The sequence below is a fragment of the Mytilus edulis genome, chromosome 6 (genome assembly GCF_963676685.1).
Source record: "Mytilus edulis chromosome 6, xbMytEdul2.2, whole genome shotgun sequence".
Classification (NCBI taxonomy): Eukaryota; Metazoa; Mollusca; class Bivalvia; order Mytilida; family Mytilidae; genus Mytilus; species Mytilus edulis.
In genome coordinates this window covers 80,182,874-80,203,102 of record NC_092349.1, presented here as the reverse complement: position 1 = coordinate 80,203,102, position 20,229 = coordinate 80,182,874, and the positions used below count along the sequence as shown (strand labels likewise).

At 32.9% G+C, this 20,229-nt stretch overlaps 1 protein-coding gene across 1 annotated transcript; it reads left to right on the top strand.

Annotated features, from left to right (window-relative positions):
- Positions 1–19,484, top strand: LOC139528584 (interferon-induced very large GTPase 1-like). Its single transcript, XM_071324618.1, has 5 exons — positions 1–136; positions 605–859; positions 11,801–11,890; positions 13,289–13,417; positions 14,493–19,484. The coding sequence occupies exons 1-5, from the start codon at positions 31–33 to the stop codon at positions 19,367–19,369; spliced, it is 5,457 nt and encodes a 1,818-aa protein (XP_071180719.1). The 5' UTR covers positions 1–30; the 3' UTR covers positions 19,370–19,484.
- The last annotated feature ends 745 nt before the right edge of the window (positions 19,485–20,229 follow it).

Below are 20,229 nucleotides of genomic sequence, written 5' to 3'. Positions count from 1 at the left end.
TAAACGTTCTGCAGGTTATGATTGAGAGTTATGGATATGGCTGTGGCTGTTGATCCAAATGTTAGCGATCAAGATGTTTTCCTCGATGCACTTGATCCAGACGAAATGCAGGATCTATGGAAACTGAGTGAGAAAGGTATTTATAATATTAAAGTTAAGCGCACCATTTCAGTTGATAATTTCTCAATAACTTGTAACGTGTATGACCATTTGATAATTTGAAGGTTAGGAGGATTTGAAAACTTAAACGGCTTGACATTGCAATGGCAACCTTTATCTTTCCAAAGGCAGCTTGAAAGAAAATGGAAAGGTTGGGAATAGTTGTGCATGCTAATGATAACAAACGAAATTTACAAAGCGTTGCTTAAGACATTGTTCCTCAAACACAATGGTTGTATTCGTACTTTCAATATGAAAAAAAAATCAAAATATAAGAACAGTTCATCACATTTGTTGGTCATTTAAGGTTTGATGTAAATGATGTTTTGCTTAACGGACCTCTAGATGTCTACATATTTTGAATGTTGTATATTTGCTGTATCAATTATATTATTGAGGTTCATAAGAAGTTAATTGTAGATTGTTTGTGTATTTTGTTTTCCAGAAATTCTGGAAATAGCTGGGGAAATAGGAGGCGAATGGAAATCACTAGGTATACATCTAGGATATACTAGTGCAAAACTTAATCATTTAGAAGATGTATATCCAAGAGATCCACAGTGGAGGAACGTTATGATGATTGGTGAATGGTGTTCTGTTATTACTAGTCTTCATCTTAATGTGAAACAATACCTTGCCAAGTTCCTGTCAGAAGCGGGTCAAGCAAACATTGCAGATTCGCTAAGTACTGATTACAACAGTAAGTAAACGTTTTTGTCAATCATGGTTGAAATAGGCTTTCGTAATCATTATTTTTGGTAAATTTACAACTTACAATTTTGTAGCTCGAGACAGTTAATTATAAAGTTTTAAAATATAATATCATGTGCACTGTAAACAACATTATGATTTTTTTTGTATTTGTGATTCTGCCCTGCTAGACCTATTGGATAACTCCAGAGTTTTGAGATGGTACAGAATTCTTAGTTGAAATTAATTATGTGTTGAAGTGACTTGCAGAAATTTTATTATGCAGAAATATGTTATTTGCCCTTAAATTTAGTAGGTCGAACGCTACTTTATTTTATACATACACTTGCATTTAGTACCTTTGTTATGAAAATATTATTGTTTATAATAAATTACTATTATGAATTAAAATAAAAAAGTAACATATCTAATTTAAGCATTTGATAAGAATTATGGAAGTATTTTATCAGTATATAATGCTTGCATAAATTATCAAATGCAATTTGGTACAATATGTGAATTGATATCAAAGTTGATTCCACGTACGGCTTGTTTAAATGCTATGAATTCAATTATTAAATTTCCTTAGTCAATTTTAAAAGAGTACTGATACAATACAGTATGATAGACAACTGTCATAGTTAACAAACAATTACACTTTTTGGCGAATATAGTTCCATGCTATTATAGGGTCGATTTCCTTTATTTTTGTTCTCTGCCGTCCTAATTCGTTATGTAGTTTTTATAGGGTGGAAACGAAAGAAAAAAGTTGATATAGTTTTTTATAAGCATTATTTCTAACTATTTAGTCGTGAGAATGAGTGATTATATCAGTTGCAAAGTTTTCGGAACATTTCTTGACTTGACCATACCAGTATGGATGTGTTTTGGCTAATTAAATGACCTGAAATGAAGGACTTTCATAAAAGTTGAATATAATGTGAGACTTTTGCTGTACATTACACATACCAAATGTTTTACAAATTCAAATGGTTATTGTGTTTTAATGTTAAAAAACCCCAACGTTATTTAGAAAAGAAAGGGAAATTACTTGTGGTTTGTGGCCCATTCGATCACCTCAACTTTGATGCCAATCTAAATTGAACATAGTTATTATCTTGAGTATTACATAATGGAAAAAATACACAAGAGTTGACCTCAATAATTCTGTATACATTCCCTTTTAACTACGCCACCTAAAATTACTGTGTCTTATATGTAACTATCAGTCCCAAATGGTATCATCAGCTCAGTAGTCAGTACGTCGGTACTGACATGAAAACAGTAAAATAACAACAATATCGACCTCCAAGGCAAATTCTAAACGGAAGGTCAGTTATCAAATGCTAAATTAAAAGCTCAAAAACATCAAACGATTGATTACAATTATCATGTTCACCACTTGGTACAAGCTTTTTTTGTGTGTAGAAAACACAGGCACAGTCTCAGAAATAAAATTCTATATACCTTACTAAAACACAAGGTACTTGACTCGCATTTTGAAGAAAATGTCATCCGGTCGTGAAATTCCGTTTCATTTCGATTTCTCCGTTATTAGCCTCACTAAAAATGGTTATGCCGTAAATTTACATTGATTTATATACACAATGGTGTATAGCGCGCATACCTATGTTGTCGGAATCATTCGTAACAGGCCTACCCAAGTATGTCAACCGTAGTTATTTCGTCTACCTACAATCGATTGGAAACATATTGTATTTGTATTGTGCCTGTGGTACAAATGGTAGATGAAATACGATTTTATAGCTAGTTAAACCTCTCATTTGTATGACAGTCGCATAAAATTGCATTATATGGACAACGATGTGGGAACACAAAAAAAACCCCAGACATAATAGGTAAAATGTCCAACAGTCAGCATTATATTATAATCTTAATCCCTATAAAACAAACAAATAAGTACTAGGAAAAATAAAACAGCATGTACACAAAGCACATAAGCAAAAACGAAAGACAAAAGTACAGAAGTTTAACATACCACTATAACATAATGACGGGGCCATATCATATGTTACAACAAAGAAACACAAAAGGCATATAGACAAAGCACATTAACAAAATGAAAGACAAGAACATTTTTTTTACCACAGCACAATAACACAAGTACAGGATGTATAAGTACAGAGCTTTCATATGTTACAAACACAAAATGTCATACACATGTAGACGAAGCACATTAGCAAAATGAAAGACACGATTAACCATGGTACATAACACAATGACGGGATGAATATCACAAATAACAGTCTAGTCAGGAAAAGTAATATTTATAAAGACAAATTAAAGAATACTTTAACACGTTATTAAGAAGATAAACAAGTCAAAACCCAGAATATAAACGTCAAGATCATATGTATTATTTGGAAAGATTATATAGAATGTTTATTAATATTTATCAAGATGGTCTTGGTACCTTCTGATTAACTTTTTCAGAAAAAGGACAAAACATTACTCGACATTCCCCTGTTCTCTGCCGTCCTAATTCGTTATGTAGTTTTTATAGGGTGGAAACGAAAGAAAAAAGTTGATATAGTTTTTTATAAGCATTATTTCTAACTATTTAGTCGTGAGAATGAGTGATTATATCAGTTGCAAAGTTTTCGGAACATTTCTTGACTTGACCATACCAGTATGGATGTGTTTTGGCTAATTAAATGACCTGAAATGAAGGACTTTCATAAAAGTTGAATATAATGTGAGACTTTTGCTGTACATTACACATACCAAATGTTTTACAAATTCAAATGGTTATTGTGTTTTAATGTTAAAAAACCCCAACGTTATTTAGAAAAGAAAGGGAAATTACTTGTGGTTTGTGGCCCATTCGATCACCTCAACTTTGATGCCAATCTAAATTGAACATAGTTATTATCTTGAGTATTACATAATGGAAAAAAATACACAAGAGTTGACCTCAATAATTCTGTATACATTCCCTTTTAACTACGCCACCTAAAATTACTGTGTCTTATATGTAACTATCAGTCCCAAATGGTATCATCAGCTCAGTAGTCAGTACGTCGGTACTGACATGAAAACAGTAAAATAACAACAATATCGACCTCCAAGGCAAATTCTAAACGGAAGGTCAGTTATCAAATGCTAAATTAAAAGCTCAAAAACATCAAACGATTGATTACAATTATCATGTTCACCACTTGGTACAAGCTTTTTTTGTGTGTAGAAAACACAGGCACAGTCTCAGAAATAAAATTCTATATACCTTACTAAAACACAAGGTACTTGACTCGCATTTTGAAGAAAATGTCATCCGGTCGTGAAATTCCGTTTCATTTCGATTTCTCCGTTATTAGCCTCACTAAAAATGGTTATGCCGTAAATTTACATTGATTTATATACACAATGGTGTATAGCGCGCATACCTATGTTGTCGGAATCATTCGTAACAGGCCTACCCAAGTATGTCAACCGTAGTTATTTCGTCTACCTACAATCGATTGGAAACATATTGTATTTGTATTGTGCCTGTGGTACAAATGGTAGATGAAATACGATTTTATAGCTAGTTAAACCTCTCATTTGTATGACAGTCGCATAAAATTGCATTATATGGACAACGATGTGGGAACACAAAAAAAAACCCCAGACATAATAGGTAAAATGTCCAACAGTCAGCATTATATTATAATCTTAATCCCTATAAAACAAACAAATAAGTACTAGGAAAAATAAAACAGCATGTACACAAAGCACATAAGCAAAAACGAAAGACAAAAGTACAGAAGTTTAACATACCACTATAACATAATGACGGGGCCATATCATATGTTACAACAAAGAAACACAAAAGGCATATAGACAAAGCACATTAACAAAATGAAAGACAAGAACATTTTTTTTACCACAGCACAATAACACAAGTACAGGATGTATAAGTACAGAGCTTTCATATGTTACAAACACAAAATGTCATACACATGTAGACGAAGCACATTAGCAAAATGAAAGACACGATTAACCATGGTACATAACACAATGACGGGATGAATATCACAAATAACAGTCTAGTCAGGAAAAGTAATATTTATAAAGACAAATTAAAGAATACTTTAACACGTTATTAAGAAGATAAACAAGTCAAAACCCAGAATATAAACGTCAAGATCATATGTATTATTTGGAAAGATTATATAGAATGTTTATTAATATTTATCAAGATGGTCTTGGTACCTTCTGATTAACTTTTTCAGAAAAAGGACAAAACATTACTCGACATTCCCCTGTTCTCTGCCGTCCTAATTCGTTATGTAGTTTTTATAGGGTGGAAACGAAAGAAAAAAGTTGATATAGTTTTTTATAAGCATTATTTCTAACTATTTAGTCGTGAGAATGAGTGATTATATCAGTTGCAAAGTTTTCGGAACATTTCTTGACTTGACCATACCAGTATGGATGTGTTTTGGCTAATTAAATGACCTGAAATGAAGGACTTTCATAAAAGTTGAATATAATGTGAGACTTTTGCTGTACATTACACATACCAAATGTTTTACAAATTCAAATGGTTATTGTGTTTTAATGTTAAAAAACCCCAACGTTATTTAGAAAAGAAAGGGAAATTACTTGTGGTTTGTGGCCCATTCGATCACCTCAACTTTGATGCCAATCTAAATTGAACATAGTTATTATCTTGAGTATTACATAATGGAAAAAAATACACAAGAGTTGACCTCAATAATTCTGTATACATTCCCTTTTAACTACGCCACCTAAAATTACTGTGTCTTATATGTAACTATCAGTCCCAAATGGTATCATCAGCTCAGTAGTCAGTACGTCGGTACTGACATGAAAACAGTAAAATAACAACAATATCGACCTCCAAGGCAAATTCTAAACGGAAGGTCAGTTATCAAATGCTAAATTAAAAGCTCAAAAACATCAAACGATTGATTACAATTATCATGTTCACCACTTGGTACAAGCTTTTTTTGTGTGTAGAAAACACAGGCACAGTCTCAGAAATAAAATTCTATATACCTTACTAAAACACAAGGTACTTGACTCGCATTTTGAAGAAAATGTCATCCGGTCGTGAAATTCCGTTTCATTTCGATTTCTCCGTTATTAGCCTCACTAAAAATGGTTATGCCGTAAATTTACATTGATTTATATACACAATGGTGTATAGCGCGCATACCTATGTTGTCGGAATCATTCGTAACAGGCCTACCCAAGTATGTCAACCGTAGTTATTTCGTCTACCTACAATCGATTGGAAACATATTGTATTTGTATTGTGCCTGTGGTACAAATGGTAGATGAAATACGATTTTATAGCTAGTTAAACCTCTCATTTGTATGACAGTCGCATAAAATTGCATTATATGGACAACGATGTGGGAACACAAAAAAAAAACCCAGACATAATAGGTAAAATGTCCAACAGTCAGCATTATATTATAATCTTAATCCCTATAAAACAAACAAATAAGTACTAGGAAAAATAAAACAGCATGTACACAAAGCACATAAGCAAAAACGAAAGACAAAAGTACAGAAGTTTAACATACCACTATAACATAATGACGGGGCCATATCATATGTTACAACAAAGAAACACAAAAGGCATATAGACAAAGCACATTAACAAAATGAAAGACAAGAACATTTTTTTTACCACAGCACAATAACACAAGTACAGGATGTATAAGTACAGAGCTTTCATATGTTACAAACACAAAATGTCATACACATGTAGACGAAGCACATTAGCAAAATGAAAGACACGATTAACCATGGTACATAACACAATGACGGGATGAATATCACAAATAACAGTCTAGTCAGGAAAAGTAATATTTATAAAGACAAATTAAAGAATACTTTAACACGTTATTAAGAAGATAAACAAGTCAAAACCCAGAATATAAACGTCAAGATCATATGTATTATTTGGAAAGATTATATAGAATGTTTATTAATATTTATCAAGATGGTCTTGGTACCTTCTGATTAACTTTTTCAGAAAAAGGACAAAACATTACTCGACATTCCCCTGGTTAATCAATTTTCTACTTAGACACTAGGGACGTTTTAGAAAGTCTACGTAGCAGCTGAAAGCTTTTAAATACTAGTACTAACGAAGCTGGGAAATATATATCCAAAATAAAAATGTCTCGTTTGTAGAAAATGGATAAAGCGCGAACCAGACGAACCAGAACTGGACACTTTGTCTGAATGGATCAAAGCTATTCGATCATGCATTCAGAGGCGCATACAAAAACTACGATGTAATATGAGTACTAAAGTTTCTAACCCTTTCAAGAATCCGGAGGTTGTGGATGCTTTATCCTCTTTGCATGACAAATATGTCGTTGTTCCAGCAGATAAAGCCTCCAATAATATTGTCTTCATATGTAAAAAACATTATTTGCAATGTCTCACTACAGAGCTTGGAATTGATAAAACTACTGGTAATCCTACATATTCTTTAACATCATTTACCAAGGACGAAATTTTACAAAATCATAAATCTGTCCTTCTTTCTTTTGGAATCAACATCAAAGAAAACGAAGAAAACTTGCCTTCATTATACTGGATACCCAAATTACACAAAACTCCATATAAAGAACGATACATAGCTGGGTCTTCAAAATGTTCAACCAAACATCTTTCTAAAGTACTGACTACTATTCTTTCGACAGTTAAAGATGGGCTTCAAAAATATTGTGAGGAGATATATTCTACCAGTGGTGTTAACCAGATGTGGATTCTCAAAAATTCGAAAGATCTACTGCTTAACCTTCAATCACAATCTTTGCAATTTTGCAGCAACATAAAAACTTTTGATTTTTCTACGCTATATACTACTATTCCCCATGCTCAGTTGAAAGATCGACTACACCATCTCATAAAACAGAGCTTTTTCTATAAAAATGGAAATCGTAGATACAAATTTCTTGTTTTGGGTTACAATAATTCATATTTTGTGAAAAATCACACTGAATCTCCCAGAAAATATACAGAAGATGATATTATCAAAATGCTGGACTTTTTGATCGACAATATATTTGTTGAGTTTGGAGGATTTATATTTCAACAGACAGTCGGTATTCCAATGGGTACTAATTGTGCACCCCTGCTGGCTGATTTGTTTTTGTACTCGTATGAAGCAGAATTCATTCAGAACCTTCTAAAAGACAAAAAGAAAAAGCACCTTGCGAAATTCTTTAATTTTACTTTCCGATATATTGATGATGTTCTATCATTGAATAACCCATATTTCAGCCAATACTTACATCTCATATATCCAAGTGAACTTGAAATTAAGGATACCACTGATACTAGAAGGACTGCTTCATACCTTGATCTTTTCCTCAATATTGACGTAGATGGACGACTTCACACGAAAATCTATGATAAACGGGACGATTTCAACTTCCCAATTATGCAATTTCCCATTTCTCAGCAGTAACATACCCTCTGCCCCTTCGTATGGTGTTTACATATCACAATTGATACGTTATTCTCGTGCTTGTTCACACTATACGGACTTCATATACAGGAGTGTGCTCCTTACGCAGAAACTGCTCCAACAAAGTTATGAGGAGGACAGATTAAAATTGACACTCCGTAAATTTTATGGACACCATCACGATTTGGTGGATCCATACGATGTTTCGTTGACCAAACTAGCTAAGGACATTTTTACCACATGGTAGATTGTGTTTTGTCATAATGTCGTCTAATCTTTTAATTACCAAACGTGACTTATTCCCGATTGTGACTGTTTTGCCGAGTGTGAACTCGCATTACTATAAGACGTGGTACGGTACGTATACATCCCAAATTCATGTATTTAGTTTAAATGTTTAATGTTATATTTGTAATTCTCATCGGATTTTGTCAAATGTGTTGACGTCTTTTCTATTATATTTATGTGTTATGGTAAAGAAAATTAATCACCGCCTTCATTTATCAGATTTGATTTCGTTCAAAGTAATCAGTACGATATTTTACGTTCGAAATTAGATTCATAACAAACCTGACATAGTTTTATAATATAATTAATTGCTACCTCAGTTTTATATTAATAAGAATTAATTAAAATGTGCTTTGTTATTAAATGCAATATCAGTATTTAGTTCAAATATATAATCTTAAATTAATCCTAATTCTATCTTATTCATTCTTATGTGACGTCATTTTTCATCTTTTGATGCTCTGTTTTACTAATTCAAATGACGTCATTTTTTCGTCATTTTTCAGTTTCAAATAGGACGTCACTTGGCGTAGAGGTTTAAACGTATTCGGATGTGTCTACTTTTGTGTTTCAAATGTCTGGTTATGTAAATGTATTTCAGTTGTTTCCTGTAATTAGTTAATACTTCAGCTTTATCATGTACATCTTTTGTATATTCATTTTATTAAATTTACTGTTTGCAAAAGTATAATTTACTCTAAATTATAGGGATTTTCTGGTAACTTAACAGAAAACCCTTGCCGTTTTTGGCACAACCTTTTTGATCTTTTGGTCCTCGATGCTGTTCAACTTTGTACTCGTTTCGGCTTTCAAACTTTTGTATCGGTGCGTCACACATAGGTCTTGTGTGGACAAAATACACTTCTGGCGTATTAAAATTTTGAACTTGTTGCCTTTTGTTGGCTGTTGTTCGTGTGATTCTTTGTCAATTGTGTTCTCCAATTTATTTATATTGTAGTCCTGTGTTGTCATTTTGATGTTATATTTCACATGGCCATAAAAGTGCGAGGTTTGGCATGCCACAAAACCAGGTTCAACCCACCATTTTTTCCTTTAAAAATGCCCTGTACCAAGTCAGGAATATGGTCATTGTTATATTATAGTTCGTTTCTGTGTGTATTACATTATAACGTTGTGTCGTTTGTTTTCTCTTATTTTTGAGTGTAAATTCACATTGCGATAAGACGTGTCACGGTACTTGTCTATCCCAAATTCATGTATTTGGTTTTGATGTTATATATATATGTTATATTTGTTATTCTCGTGGGATTTTGTCTATGTGTGTTACATTTTAGTGTTATGTCGTTGTTCTCCTCTTATATTTAATGCGTTTCCCTCGGTTTTAGTTTGTTATCCCGATTTTGTTTTTTGTCCATGGATTTATGAGTTTTGAACAGCGGTATACTACTGTTGCCTTTATTTGTTATAGATTCGGATACTGAGATGACCACGTATGTTAAATTCGAGGTATGAGATAAGTCTAAAAATGAGACGGAGGAAAACCATGTCTACAGTTTCTTTAATTTCAAGTTCTGAGGGATATATTAATGGAACCAAAACACAAAAGCATGGACTTTTAATGAAAAGAACGTCAATATATCTGAATGTGAAATTAGATGATCTGGCTTCTTTGATTTTCTTGTTTTTGACAAGTGTCTGAAGGAACTCCGACTCATATGGAATTTATAACAATCTTTTCTAAAATTGTATATTCATAAATTGTGAAATTATAAAGGAACTTAAGGTTCAACTCCCTCAGGCAAAGTTTCCTGGAAAAAATAAAGATATTGAAAATCAATAACCCTTTTAAAATAAAAATAATTAAAGAATATATATCAAAATTGCAAAATTCTCCATCTTTGGGCCATTGAATACTATTCTTTTAGGAGTATTATCATAATGGATTTAAAATAAATAAAGGCAAAAGTAGTATTCCGCTGTTCAAAAGTCATCAATCGATATTAAAAGAAAACAAATCCGTTTACAAACTAATACAGAGGGAAACTCGTCAATTAAAAGAGGAAACGATCGAAACAACAGATCATGTAGGTATAACAAAAACAAAAGACAATGCAACCTACATAGAAAGGAACTATAAGATAACAACTGCCATATTTCTAAATTGGTACTAGACATTTTAAGAAAAAATAGTGAGTTGAACCTGGTTTTGTGGCTAGCCAAACTTCGAGCCTTATTTCAATGTTAAATATACCACTAACATGACAAAATTACATGACGGGAATATAGTACAATTATATGCAAGCACGCCCAAGATAGGAAAATACTTAAATAAATAATATAATAGAATAATTCGACTTGTTAACCACAGAATAACAACGAATAACTAGAATTAATTTAGGACACTACACGAAAACAGCATAATAGAATAACAATCTGTGTGTCTGTCACACGAATGTATCAACGCCACTGAACAGACACATCATATGGATCAACAATGTGTGATTGTGTCCATAAAGTTTATGGAGTGTTATTTTTAATCTTTACTCCTCATAACTTTTTTGGAGCAGTTTCTGCGTACGAAGCACACTCTTATATGAAGTATGTAGTATGTGAACATGCACGAGTATAACTTATCAAATTAGACATGTAAACACCATACGATGGGAAAGAGGGTATATTTCCGCTGAAAAATAGGAAATTTATAATTGGGAAGTTGAAATCGTCCCGTTTGTCATAGATTTTAGTGTAAAGTCGGCCATCTGTGTCAATATTGAGGAAGTGGTCAGGGTATGAGGCAGTCCTTCTAGTATAAGTAATATCCTAAATGTTAAGTTCACTGGGATATATTAGATGTGACTACTGACTGAAACTGTTCATCTTCAGTTTCAAATATTTTTTTTCTAAAATCATCAAATGATTCTAAGATGAGAACATTGCATACCTTTGCCTACCTTAAAAAGAATGATTTACAGCACCGATGATGGTTTTTTGTTTATATTCTAGGGTTACTGTTTATATAACGTTTCGTTACGATTTTCTTATATTAAATGAATTTCATTAACTTAATATTTCAATCTGCATACTACAAATACAGTAAAAAGTTGAAATAATGAACTAAAGATGATGTATCTGTGTATTAAATTATTGACCGTTTAGACACAAATAAACAACTTTTTTTCAAATCTAATCATTAAGCAATTTTTAATATTTTGTAATGGTTAACAAATCTTTTTTGTGTTGCAGTAGTTGTGCCTTCAAGTGTAGCAGAGATAAAGAAACACGTTAAACATATTTCTTTTGACAGACCTATACCAAAAGTTATGGGGTTGTTCGGTAAGTTAAAAGAGGGGCAAACGATATCAGAGGGAAAGTCAAACCCATAAATCAAAAATAAACTGACAACGCCATAGCTATAAAAGAAAAAAACAAAAAGACAAAAAATAGTACACAAGATACAACATAGAAAACTAAAGACCAAGTAACACGAACCCCACCAACATTTGAAAAGAAGGCACAAGTATGCTTTTTCATATGCACCTCTTTTATATTCTTCCTCATACAATTGCTTTTTTCCCGATTAAATGACTGTATCATTGCAATATGCAAAATCATCTATTTGTATTTATGTGTCCAATTGCAATTACAATATGATTATTACGACATGACAAACATTCAACACTGAACATAACTTTAATGATCGAATGATTAAACTAATAACGTACAAAATCTATTCCTTAACTAGTTATATATTTGTTTATAACATGATATAAAAGTCCAATATTTCATATGATATAGATACAGCTTCTATTTAAAAATAAAGGGATGTGATTAAATTGTCAAAAAGACAATTATCCAACAAAGTTCATGTGAAGTGATTGTAAGCCATTATAGGTAGCCGTATGTTCTTCAACAATGAAAAAATCCTAACACTACATGAAAAATATGAAAGTGTTCAATAGATAAATCTTAAGGGCTAATTTATAACAAAACACAAAGAATGAGACGGAGTAAAACATTGGACAATAGTGCAACAGCACAACACAAGAGCAGACTTCATACAATAAAACAAAACCCATAACCAATACGAGAAACAGCAATAAACGACCACCACTTAATAACATATTCCTGACTTTGCAATGTACAGGAAGTTCATACATTCCTAACAAAAACAAAGATGACTTGCAACTACTTACAGCTAGTTCAAAGCCAATAATATCAAATAACAAATCATGTATCTAAGACAAAAGAAGTAACCAGTACACAACCAATACTCAATGGATTTAGTGTAAAGAAGTCATGATTAGTCAGATAAAAACCCTACCTTGTGCAATGCCGAAACATAATTATTGAAAAATTGTAGAATCGTGAATGTTTATATGTGTATAACAATAATATTCAGTATGTTTTTAATTTACTAATAACAAAATCAATATTTATACCAACAAAAGCAATATTCAGAGATATAACTACAGTCACTGTGTTGATTTGGTAACATTTGTAAGCGTAGCATAGGCATGAAAGTATCTCTATCCTGATTTATAAAATAATGTTCATATGATATATTTGTACTCATTATCTTAAAGCGAAAATTGTCTTTGTTTTTCATCAAAAAGTTTGTTTTCTTGCATTCTTATCATAATAACGTATCCGATCAAAGTATGCTTCCTGTTCTGCTTTGTAGCTAAGGCATCCAATTTTGAATTTACAATAATATATTATTTTTTTTTATAGATATGACTGAGATCGTTAAACGTTTAGGAAGACCAAATCAAATTAGGTTTGAAATGCATTTTTATGGATGTCAACAAGAAGCAATACAAACCAAAGTTACAGAATGGCGACAAAATTCAGATAATTCAGGTAATTCATGAAAATGCAGGTTCGTGAAATTGTATTATTTGTCTGTAATAATCTCATAGAACGGTTTTGATAACATGTTCAGGATTTGCTGGATTTTTTCGTCGATTTAAAGTGGTTTTCTTTTCAAAATAAAAATTGTGGCGAAAGGAATTGTCTCTTTAGTTTGGACGATATCATGTTTTCATTTTATATATAAAAAAAAAAAAAATTGCCTGCATATATAATCAGTAAGTCAAATCTTCAATATTTAAAAAGCTCAGCAAGCCTCGCGTTTTAAATATAAAGGTTTAACTCGATTAGATAAATTTTGTATCACAGATCTGATGCAGAGATATATCCTAAGTGTACCTTGGCAATTTAAAACAAACCTGGAGCATCACACATATTTGCAGAAATTACTTCTGTTTACATATTCCCCGTTTATTGACAACCATTGCTTCTTATATTTGGATAAAGATATATCAGAATTGTAAACCTAACCTGTGTAAATTACAAGTTTGATTTAATTCTTTATCAATAGCACAAGTATCATTTTGGCTGTCGGGTCTGGTGTTTTATGACTGTATTTGAGTCCAGTTGATTGTATGTTTAAAGTTTGTGATATTATAACTACTTTGTACTCGTTTGGCTTTATAAATATTTTGGTATTAGCGTCACTGATGAGTCTTATGTGGACGAAACGTGCGTCTGGCGTACTAAATTATAATCCTGGTACCTTTGATAACTATTTTCACCACTGGGTCGATGCCACTGCTGGTGGACGTTTCGTCCCCGAGGGTATCACCAGCCCAGTAGTCAACATTTCGGTGTTGACATGAATATCAATAAAGTGGTCATTTTTATAAAATTCCTGTTTATAAAACTTTGAATTTTACGAAAAAACTAAGGATTTTCTTATCCCAGGCATAGATTACCTTAGCCGTATTTGGCACAACTTTTTGGAATTTTGAATCCTCAATGCTCCTCAACTTTGTACTTGATGAAACGCGCGTCTGGCGTACTATATTATAATCCTGGTACCTTTGATAACTATTTGCATCATCTAAATACTGCTTAACACTTATTTTGGTTGTAGTTGAAGTACCGGACGATGAGGATGTTTGGTCGTTTGACGACATGCAGCTAGCTCTACATGAAACGAAAATGGGAAATAAAACCGCTGCATTATCAAAACTACTGCGAGATTTATCACTGGAAAGTTATTACCCTGATAAAATTATGATTTCTGATATTCAGGAAATTAAGTCTATGAATCAAGAACTTGACGAAAACAATTTACCTTGGTTTCTTCTGAACAAAATTATGATGTTAAATTATAATGCACGTGAAGAAGATCTTAACATGCTGTTTGAAAAGAGCAGAAATGAAGACGAAGATTTCGAACCAGACTCGGACGATGGTCTTTTTGATGACACAACAATAAATTCAATAAATCCATCTGACCTTTTCTATGTGACCTTTTTATGTTGTCATCCATTTCTCAAACAGGATATTATATCAAAACTGTTTGCATGTAAGCTTGCAATACCATTTATTTACCATGATTTTGATAAACTTGTCTTATCGCAGTGGGTTTTAAGAAAAGTACTGATTGACAAACGAACAGATGACAAAATTACCCAATTGGACGCTCTTCATCATGAAGTTAAAATAGTATCATTTTTAAGATTTGGTCCCCTTAGCATATCCAAATCAAAAATAATCAATGAGATTCTGCATGATCAATGCCATCCAACATTTTTTAATAGAGATTGCCATTTTGGAACAACCTCAGGACTTGCAGCTGACGGAATTGTAGAAGCATCATGGTATGTACCGTCTGGACGAAAAAATGACATATTTGACGACGTGGTTATGGTTTTGAATCTGCGAGGTGATAGTTCCTTTTACCGAAAAGAAACAGAAATCATACGCAACCTTTCACATGTCATCGTTGTTCACAGTGATATCGAACAACTGACTTCCGAACAGGTGAAAAAATCTTTACTCGCACTGCATTGTAATAACTTGCCTGTTATATATGCTCTTGAAGCCAGCAGTGATATAGGAAAGAGTCCTGCTGAGATATGGAGATCATACAAATCTAGTATGAATATGTTTAAAACACAGATTAAAGTTTTCAACTTGAAGACTTCCAAACAAACTAAAAGTTCTTCAGATATAACAAAGGAGATGAGAAAACTTCTGGTCGATTCATTAAGTGACAGGAAAGCGACCAAACTAATAAACAAAACAAGAAAATTGCAATTTATAGATGAAAATCAGATGACTGAATGTACCGAAAGCAAGAGGATAGCACTTACCCTAATGCACGAAATTTCGGGTTTAGAACCAACTATGAAGGAAACGATACTGCCACTTCAAGGACAACTGTGGGCCTCCTGGTGCTCTGACTTGAAAAAACGGCACAAATCGAAGTCTGATGTTGAAAAAGAGCAGCTTGAATCAAGGATGGATTTATTAAGAGCAGAACAAATATCGAAACTTGAGCAGCATCACAACAAATTCATGGCATTGTTTATTCGATGCCTGGGTTTAGAATCAATACAGAACGTTGACCAAACAATTTTTTTTCTAAATTGGATAAAAATATATTTAGATGATAAATGTAGACTAAATGTACCTCAACTTGTACTTAAATACCAACAAGGTTGCGTGGCTTTAAGGAATGCTGTCGAAAAAAATAATTATAAATTATTTGAAAATTTAAGATTGGCTCTTGATAATGCAGAACACGATTTGGTTGAAGCTTCTTTTGGACTCGAACATCTAGTGAGGGAATTAGGGCAAATCTACGAAGCAGTGATGTCTAGATCGGCTTATGTAAGTTCTTCAGTTCAGAAATTTCCGGAGCTTGTTAGTAAACTCATTCAGCATGGGTACCCATTAGAAATAATGAATGGAGATACTGCAACTGTTCCCTTGGTTTGGATTGAGGCCGTTTTGGACCGTCTTCAGAAGGATTTAGGAGATAAAAAACTATTAACCATTTCTGTTTTGGGTATTCAGAGTTCCGGGAAGTCCACTTTACTAAATGCAATGTTTGGTCTTCAGTTTGCTGTGAGTGCTGGGCGATGTACAAAAGGTGTCTTTGCACAGTTGGTTAAGGTCCAAGAAGGCATTTTACCATATGACTACGTACTTGTTATAGACACTGAGGGTCTAAGAGCACCTGAACTTGGTGATACAAAGCATTCACATGACAATGAACTTGCTACTTTTGTTCTTGGACTTGGCAACATTACTGTTATAAACATTAAAGGGGAGAACACACAAGAAATAGAAGATGTTTTGCAAATTGCAGTTCATGCATTTTTACGACTAAAAATGGCAAATGATAATCTGAAAATGCAGCAAACATGTATTTTTGTACATCAAAATGTCTCTGCTGTCGATGCATCAGCAAAAATGATACACGCAAGACAAAAAATGATGGAAAAATTGGACAAACTTACTCGGGAGGCAGCAAAACACGAAGGCATTGCAGATGTTAACTCTTTTAACCAAGTAATAGAAGTAAACCCTGAAACCCACATGTGGTATTTTTCTGATCTTTGGAAAGGGGACCCTCCAATGGCACCTATAAATGTCGGTTACAGCAGAAATGTGCAGGAAGTTAAACATCAAATATTGTTTGATTTCCCACTAAAAAGGAAAACATTTTTAACTATTTCACAGATGACAACACAAATGAGAGACTTGTGGTATGGCATTTTATCAGACAATTTTGTGTTTAGTTTTCGTAATAGTCTGGAAGTTAAGGCATATCATACGATGGAAGAAACTTTTAATAAACTTAACTGGAGTATTGAAAGAAAGGTGCGTGGGTTTGTGCAAAAGACTGTCAATGTTCAAATTATACGATGCATAGATGATAAGATGTTGGAAGAAAAGACAATCGAACTGTTAAAGACATTAAACACATTTCTTCAAACGCAGTTAGAAGAAAAAACCAATCAGTGGAACTCTTTTATAGACAATTGTCCTCTCCGTGACATAATGGAACAATGGAGACAAAACAGAATTTTATATTTAACGGAAAATGTGATTGATCTTAAACGAAATGGGGAAAAAAATATTCGGAAAATGAAAACCCAACAGGCTACAAATCTTGTAAGAATTAACAAACGAACAAAACATGAATTGGAGTTAAGGGATAAAGCAGAAGCATTGGCAAACCAATTCCAAGGGAAATCGCTGCCCGAGGCAGAACTTGAAAAGAAATTCAACTCTACATGGGCAAAATGGGTTAGTGGTATAGAGCATGACAACATCTCTGAAAAACAGTCCGTTAAAGACGAAGTTGAAAAAATACTTTTTGATCTTTTTGAAGCAGATGGCCAGCTTATTTATAATGAGTTGAAAAGACTACCAAAAATTGTACAATCTGAAAAGAGAAATCCTGAATACTCGATTTCTTTTACTGATCTAGAAGATAGCCATATAAGCGTTTCAAAAGTTTGGTATGAAAAAATAGTTGTATCCGCCAAACCGAAAAAGTTACAGTGTAAGCAGCATGCACTGAATATTATCAATATGATATTAGGTAACATCCATAATTTCTTGATAAGTGTTCTTAGCCAGGACAGTCCTTTTGAAAAGACGCACGCCAAAGAAGTCTTTATGATAATAAGAGAGAGTTTGCATAAACACAATAGTCTTATTGATGATCATCATAGTTTTACTTTCACAGCTGCTCTGAGAGTCAAATTAGCAGTCCATGTTGCCAGAAGCATCACAGATGTTTTTAACTATATCGATAAAAGATACGAGGAAAATCACAACGTGATGGCACAGATAGAAAATTATAAAACCTCTACATGGTTGTATTTTAAAGATGTGTATGACAAAAAAAACATCGAGGTTAAAACGGCCAATATGTTAGCTCGCAGTGTAGAAGATATTGTTAAGCGAGAAATTCAGGAGGAGTTGCCATTAAAAATTGTTAAAACAATTGTTAATGAACACTTTTCCTCAAAGCATAGTCTTATGCTGGAAGTAATGAAAGATCTTGCACTCAAGGATGATTTCGATAGCTTCTATCGTTATATTCAAGACGCAGAGAATTTTGTTTTAAAGTGGATAACATCATTTACAAATGATCGTTTATTCAAACCTGTCCGAAAATCAGGCAACAAATATATCGTCATTGTACAGGATCTAATAGAAAAACATTTTATAAGAATAAACAATTGTGCTGAATTAGCAACAAAAAATATGAAAAGTCCATCATCAAACATATCTAGGTGGATTAATTTGTTTGAAAATTCTCTCGCTCGTAATCTTCCGATCCCGGTCAGAACATTTCATCAATTTGTTCCAAAGAATCAGAAAGGGGCATCTTTTCAAAATCTACACAAATGTTTTGTAGGTTTGTTAGATGGTATGAAATCTAATCTTTTAATTGAATTTCAGAATGAGTCTAGGCATTTTATTCTTTGGAAAGAGCAACATCCATGCAAAACCATTTTCGATAAGCTGTGGGGCTGTAATGAACGATGTCCTTTTTGCAACGAAGTTTGTGAAAAGACTACGAAGAACCACCTCAATGTCGACGAAAATCATACATGCATTCAACATAGACCACTAGGAATCAGAGGTGCCAAGACACTTTCATTCAAAATTATTTCTTGGGAAAGTTGTAATTATCAAGTAAATTCAGATTCAAGATTTCTATGCTCATTAGTAAAAGGAAAATGCAAAATATATGGCAAGTGCGATGGCTTAGGGACAACAGAAGTTTCTCATTACTTCAAAGATTACAAATACTTATTTCCAGAATGGAAGATTAAGCATTCCGCTTTTATGGACTCCTCCTCTTATTGGATGTGGTTTGTGTATACATATAGAAATGAGCTTTCTTTGACATATAACTATAGCATACCAGTAAACGTTTTAAAATGGGGATATATTACCAAGGAAGATGCTATCAGGTCGCTACGACAAGATTAATTTACAAACTATCAATTGTTTAGTCGTTACATTGTCTTGAATTTTGTGTATTTACATCGACGAATTGATACGAAAACAACTCTTGTAAACATTTTGAATAAATTATTATTTACTACAACTTCAAGTTAAATTTATCAATTATAATCCAATGGATTAATCAGTTGGGAAAATGATGCTATACAGAAAGCTTGGTTGACAAACATAAAGAATTATTTTATATATCTGAGAGATCCTTAGTTTGTTTTGCTTTTAGATTAAAATTTATCAACTGAGCAATAACATGTACTATTTGCATACTGTTCCTTATTATTTAAACCTCGGATGCTGATAGTCAATTAGTCGAGGTACCGACAAATAATCTCAAGTATTTAATTGGTATTCTCTTATTTCTATAGGGGAAAATGTTATACACATTCAGGACAAGAATAAGTTAGCAAACATACACAATAGTTTGGTTCGACGGAATCAAAGGCCTGAAATTTCGACTGACTCTGGAAAAAGAGAATTATTTTTTGGTACTGGCATAACATTTGTCATGCAACAGGCCACATACGGACCCAGGAAAGGGTTGTTATAAAGGTTAATTAACGTACAGAAAGGTTGATACTATTTCTGCTCGAGACATCTGATTTAAGGTTCCAATTCCGACCCGACGTAGCCGTATACATCACGCAATCGACCTGATGACCATCTTTAGCAGAAGTCTTATTAACCATATTTGCCTACCTCAATTACCCTTTGAAGGAAAATAATTTATAAGCCTTTGAATATACCAAGAGTTCAAACCTTCATAGTTACAAAAGATAGAAATATTAATGTATTCATTGCATGTGTCCCTTTCTGTGTTTACCTTCATCAGT